At 60.4% G+C, this 5,816-nt stretch overlaps 2 protein-coding genes across 3 annotated transcripts in view; one reads left to right on the top strand and one right to left on the bottom strand.

The window, feature by feature from the left end:
• Positions 1 to 1,053: 1,053 nt before the first annotated feature.
• On the top strand, positions 1,054 to 2,671 carry LOC113205222 (cuticle protein 8-like). The gene is made up of 3 exons (XM_026420746.2): positions 1,054 to 1,169; positions 1,969 to 2,136; positions 2,230 to 2,671. Exons 1-3 carry the CDS (start codon positions 1,158 to 1,160, stop codon positions 2,551 to 2,553), a joined length of 504 nt encoding a protein of 167 aa, XP_026276531.1. The 5' UTR covers positions 1,054 to 1,157; the 3' UTR covers positions 2,554 to 2,671.
• A 1,232-nt stretch (positions 2,672 to 3,903) lies between these two features.
• Positions 3,904 to 5,816, bottom strand: part of LOC127749408 (cuticle protein 8-like) — a 33,378-nt gene continuing 31,465 nt past the window's right edge. Inside the window, exons 1-3 of one of the 2 annotated variants that reach the window (XM_052267423.1) lie at positions 5,648 to 5,750; positions 4,443 to 4,760; positions 3,904 to 4,345 (exon numbers count right to left, since the gene is read on the bottom strand). In XM_052267423.1, the coding sequence (XP_052123383.1) occupies positions 3,992 to 4,345; positions 4,443 to 4,760; positions 5,648 to 5,662 (687 nt within the window). In that variant the 5' untranslated portion in view covers positions 5,663 to 5,750 and the 3' untranslated portion in view covers positions 3,904 to 3,991. Of the gene's footprint in view, positions 4,346 to 4,442; positions 4,761 to 5,647; positions 5,751 to 5,816 lie in introns of those variants that run through there. The other variant, XM_052267424.1, reaches the window with a different exon arrangement.

The raw sequence follows: 5,816 nt of genomic DNA on the forward strand, positions 1-5,816 counted from the left end.
GCGTCGCGGCCGCGTCCCTCGCTCGCTCTGCCCGACCCAAGGCCGCGACCCCTCAAGGTCCCCGCCGCGGCGGTGCCGGGCCGCGCCGGGCGGCCGCCTAGAGGAGGGTCCGCGAGGGTCGGAAGGACCTCGAGGGGGCCGTGGACGCGGCGTCAAGGTCACGGCCGCGGAGGGCGCCCGTCAGGGCCGAGGCCCTCCCGTCCTTGACAGTGGCACTGAGGGCGCCGCGCGCAGCAGCACCGCCCCGCTGGACAGCCGAGTCGTTCAGAGAAGGACGCGCGGAGAACGGCGTCGTCGCCCGGTCGTTCTGCTCGCCGTTCAGTAGCGTGTCTGCAGATCGAATCGCCCCCGGGGGAAGGGAAAAAATGCTGGCTGGATTATATTGGCATGCCCATTTACGGCTGGGATTTTATGACGATTCTGTACGTGCAGCCGCAATCCTCCGCCAGACCCCCTTGTTCCGCGCGCTGGAAGGCGGGGCGGACACGGGCGGTCCGGCCGGCGCCGGCTTTTCTGAATGCCGATGCAAAAGCGTCGAGGGAGGGCGGAGAGGGGAGGAGGGGGAGAGGGGCGGAGGCGGAGAGAGACAGAGGATCGAGCTCGCGGCTGCAGCCACCCTGGTGGGAGGGTATCCTGTATCACTCGACGGGGGTACGAATTTTCGCAGAGTTGGTTCTGCGAAGCAAAGGCAAGGGTTGGTTAGTTCACTTGGCAAGGCTGGCGTGTGCGTGGCGTGGCGTGGCGGGGCGTGGCGGGGCGGGGCCAGGTGGCGGTCGCAGGGGCCGGGGTGATCAGGGCAGGGGCGTAGCACGGCCAGCTGGGGCACGGCCGAGCGGCCTGTGTGCCCCTCCACACCCTCCGCGAGCCGCCAGGAGTGGCTGCTGCTGCGGGCTATTCGGCAGGCAGCCGTACTGTCTGTGCCCCCCGCTACCGCCGCCACCTTTGTTGGCGCTGCCGCTGCGGCTGCGGCTGCAGCTGCAGCTGCTGTTGTTGTGGCTGCGGCCCGGTGGGGGCAGGCGGCCCGGGCTGTGGCAGGTGCCGCTGCTGCCGCTTCTGCCCGTATATAAAAGCTTTGGGTCCGGGCTGGACATTCAGTCTTGTGGCAACAGCAGATCTGAGGTGTTGTGTGAGGTGCTCCCCTAGCTAAAAGAATCGACATGGCATTCAAGGTGAGGAGGAGGAGGAAGACGAAGACGTCGACGTCGACAGTGGCTGCTACCGGACAGCAGCAGTGTGGTGGCCGCCGCAAAGTGCTCTCGACCGCGTGCTACACCTCCACGACGTCAACGACGCCGACGTGCCAGTGCTTAGACTACAGCCGTGTGTGTGGCCGAGGCTACCTGAGCTCCTGTAGTGTGATCGCCCTGGCGGTTTCAGCTGACCAGCAGACCATTCGGATAACGAGAACAACCCCCATCCTCGACCGCCCCATAGTGTTTCGAACGGGTTCTCCTCGGCCCTTGAGGTTTACTCCGAGCCGCAAGGTTTCTTTAGTTGGTCGAACGGCGCTCTTCTGATCGAGAAGTGCCCTTCGATCGTTTCTGTAGCTCTTTATCCAGCCTGCACATGCAGCTGCGTCGGTTCGAATGGGACCTCCAAGGGGCCGTTCTCCGCGCGCTCTCACGTTTCGTGACATAACGTGACACAACTGCACTCTCAGGGACGTCGTTTCTTTCCATAGTGTATAGGATCAACGCAATAATTCGAACCGTGTGTGCACCTCCCTCCCCCTACCTTCGGCCTTCCCCCGCCGGGGAGGGTGGCGGGCTCCGCGGGACCTTGGTGTCCCGCCCACCACCACCGTCCCCGCCGCACGTGATCGACGCGGTGCACGGGGTGGTCGGGGCACTCGGGCACGTCGCGCCCGCCCAGCCTGCGGCCCCCGCGCTGCACGTCGCCATAGCCACTCCGGTCGCGACAGGCCACCGCCCCCAGCAGAGAATGTCATGCCGTCTGTCTCTCTCGCAGGTTGTTATGGTCCTGGCCGCGGCCGCGGTGGCGTCCGCCATCCCCGTCCCCGGCATTGTCGACTACGGCCACGCCGGCCTCGGTGGCCTGTCCTACGCCGCAGCCCCCGTCGCCTACGCCGCCCCCATTGCCCACGCCCCCGTCCACCACGTCGTCGCCGAGCCTGTGGTGAGTAGTGCAACGAGGTCTAGAGCGAGGAGTGGAGTACGGCGCGCCCGAGGTCGTCGTTGCAGCGGCGCTAATCGTTTCCGTCCCCTCCAGGCACATCCGGCCTACGCCTTCAAGTACGGCGTCCACGATGCCCACACCGGTGACGTGAAGAGCCAGTCCGAGCACCGCGACGGCGACGTCGTCAAGGGCGAGTACTCCCTCGTGCAGCCCGACGGCACCACCCGCACCGTGCACTACACCGCCGACGACCACAACGGTTTCAACGCCGTCGTCACCAACTCCGGCCACGCCGTGCACCCCCAGATCGTGCACGCCGCCCCCGTGGTGCACGCCGCCCCCGTCGTCCACGCCGCCCCCGCCGTCGTCTCCTACGGAGTCGGTCATGGTCTCGGTCATGGTCTTAGTCATTACTAATAAGCTAGAATTATTAACTCAATCAACCAAGACCAACCTCTTGACCTCAATGTACCTGGACTCGCATACGTCACCTCATCTGTAATAAACACTGACCTGCCATACGAACCAAAAGCCATTTCTATCGTTGTTATTGCATTCCTTTACCCCCGCGCTCGCGCCGCGCGCACCACGTTACGGCCTGCAATGAGCTCGCCGAGTGACCGTAAGAAGGCGCCGCCGTCGTCCATGAGCCGACCACGACCTTCCGCCCGGCCAGAGGACGCGAACGCATTAGCTCCACCACAGCAACCCAGTTCAGCCAGCATTTCTTCTTCTTCTCCGCAAAGACGTGATTTGCTCTTCAAACCGCCTTGAACTTTCCATAATGAGAAAAGGCTCGGCGCGGTGCAGATAGATCTTCCCATGCATGCGGGGCGCGGGGAAGGGGGGCGGGAGCCCTCGTGCCCCCGGGGGGCCGCGACCGTGGCCCCGGCCCGAGCCCCTCCTGGTGCTGGCCACGCGTGCACGGCTTCTTCAGTCGCGGAGTCCGCCCCGGAGTCACACCTGAACGGAACACTCTTTATGGTGCTTTCAGCGAACACCGCGCCACTAATTCTACGTCTACTTGGAACGAGACGACGTGGCGCAACGGCAGCGGCTCAGGATACAAAAGTGCGTCCTTTGCTGTATAACGACAAAGCTCTGCGTAGACCAGAGCGCTCGGCCGCGGTCGCGACTCCCCTCGTAAAGCCCATCGAACGTTTTTCAAGGGCTCCTTCCATAGACTGCTGCGCGCCGGGATTTATGAATCTTGCCTAATCCTTTACGGCTTTTATCTGCCTCTCGCAAGTTGCACGCGAGTAAGCTACACGTGCACTCACACACAGTCACTAGCCGCCCAGCTCTCAGTCGTTATAATCTGTTGCGTCTGTCAATGGGAAAAAACACACCACTTTAGAAATCTGTTGTATTATTGGTTGGGCTGCATGGCAGTTATAGCCCTCTGGCTAGTGATAATGCACATAGTACGCGGCTGTAACAGAGAGAGGGAGGGGTGGGGGTAAAGATATTACGGGGTCCCGCAAAAGGATCAGGGCCATCACAGGAGTTCATTATAAGACCACGTTATATTTTTCCCCCTAGGGTACAAATGTCACGAGCTCCTAATCCCTTTCCTTTCTTTTCCCCCCTGTCGCCCATTTATCATGCATTTCTCGATGCATTTTTCATGGGGGCGTGGAGATCGTTGCGTGGAGAGTGGCGACCTCGCAGAGCCGGGCCCATTATGCATGCGAATCCGGGTAATGGCGGTCGTAGGTATGAGAAAGTGAGCGGGGCGAGGAGCGATGAGAAATTGCACGGGCCGGATTAGAGGGTCAGTTTTTTTTATTGTCGGGCGAGGTGTGGGAGTGTGGATGGATGAGCGGTGGCAGTGGTGTGCTGGACTCGGCCGCGATCAGTAGTGGCCCGAGGATGAGTAGGACGACGCACCGTGGCTGGGGTACGACGGCGCCGGGGAGTAGGACGGCTGGTGGTACGACGGCTGGTGGTAGGATGGTGCCGGGGCGTGGTAGGCGGGCGCCGAGTACTTGGGGGTCTCCGGGTGGTAGGCGTGGCCGCTGACGGAGACGACGGCGTTGAAGCCGCTGTAGTCGTCGGCCGTGTAGTGCACCGTCCGGGTGGTGCCGTCGGGTTGCAGCAGAGAGTACTCGCCCTTCACCGAGCCGCCGTCGCGGTGCTCGGAGGCGCTCTTGACGTCACCGGTGTGACCGTCGTGCACGCCGTACTTGTACTGGTACTTGGGGTGCGCCTGGAACACATGGGAAGATTGTCGATTAGGGCGGGTGAGCCTGAGCCAGGAGGCGGTACTGCTAACAACTCGCTCTCCAGACCGGGGCATGACTTACCGAGGGCTCCGGCTTGTGGTAGGAGGGCGCGTACGCTGGGGCATGGGAGTAGGATGGCGCAGGGGAGTAGGACGGAGCTGGGGCGTACGACGGGGCATGCGAGTAGGACGGCGCATGCGAGTAGGAAGGAGCAGGCGAATAGGACGGCGCATGCGAGTAGGACGGGGCGTGCGAGTAGGACGGAGCGTGCGAGTAAGACGGCGTGTGCGTGATGTGTACTGGCACGCTGACGGACGCGTACGACGTGGCAGGACTGTGGTGGCCGTACTCCGTGGGGTACGCCTTGGCGACCGCCAGGGCGACCAGGCTAACCAGCATCTGCAAAATCGAGGAAATCGTTAAAAGAAAAAAAAAACAGTCCTGCGCAACATTATAAAGACCGGGAGTTAACGCTAATCATTTGTCCGGGGTCCGACGAAACGTCGACAGGAAACAGGACACAGTTCAGACGCGGGGACGCTGTCACAGATCAGGTTGGGCGCGGCAACGTGACATAATCAAGTGGGGCGCTATAAGGATGTGATTATTTTATTTTTTTTGTTTCAAACGTCAGCGGCTTGAGACGAGCACAACTCTAATCGGAAGACTGCGCTGGGCGCATCTTTTTAGGGGCATCGTCGCGAAATGAGGATGCCATTAGTTCGGCCGTTACGCTCGAGCCACACGCGTTCCCAACCTAGTCCGGCCGAGTCTCTCTCCCTGCTGCGATGACGTAGAGTGAGGATCGTCGCGACGTCAAACTGAACTGGAAACGGAAAGTGAATTGACTCATCCTAGGGAAGGCAGAGGAGAGAGGCAAAGGAGGAGGGAGAGAGAGAGCGAGATATGTCATCGGATGTCATTCGAGTGCGAATGGCAACACAAAGACACGCCTACAGGTCGAACCGGTTCCGAGCCACGCCTTATTGGGTGGATTTGAGATTTACAAATTAAATTTTGTCAAGAAAAAGTATTCTTACCAATCGGGGTAAATGTTATAAAGTTTTATAACGCGGTACAAAACGCTATCACTAGATTTAGAACTTATTTTTGGACGTTAACACATCCTGCTTAAGAATAACGCCCTTCCTATTCAACTTCTACACTGTCACTACACTGGCTTAAGAATAACGCCCTTCCTATTCAACTTCTACACTGTCACTACACTGGTGTCTTTGCGACCACTCTAATCCAGGATGGTGTTGCAGGTCTTGATGGTGCCTTACCTGGGCGTTCGCCATGATTTTCAAGATGCCCCGGTGGTTACTCCTATCACGTTTTGAGCACTTCACACACTGACGCTCCTCGGGCCGACTTGGCGTTTATATATCGATCCCTCTACTTTGGTGGCATCTCTCTCGCTCCCGTTGCCCTGGCCCGCGGGGACGAAAGTGT

This window comes from Frankliniella occidentalis, unplaced genomic scaffold (assembly GCF_000697945.3).
Source record: "Frankliniella occidentalis isolate FOCC.00 unplaced genomic scaffold, Focc_3.1 Scaffold52, whole genome shotgun sequence".
In the NCBI taxonomy this organism is placed as follows: Eukaryota; Metazoa; Arthropoda; class Insecta; order Thysanoptera; family Thripidae; genus Frankliniella; species Frankliniella occidentalis.

Excerpts from the sequence above, each read along its gene's own strand:
- LOC113205222 (XM_026420746.2), top strand. Across the intron at positions 2,137-2,229 it reads ACGTCGTCGCCGAGCCTGTG|GCACATCCGGCCTACGCCTT; the intron begins GTGAGTAGTGCA and ends CGTCCCCTCCAG.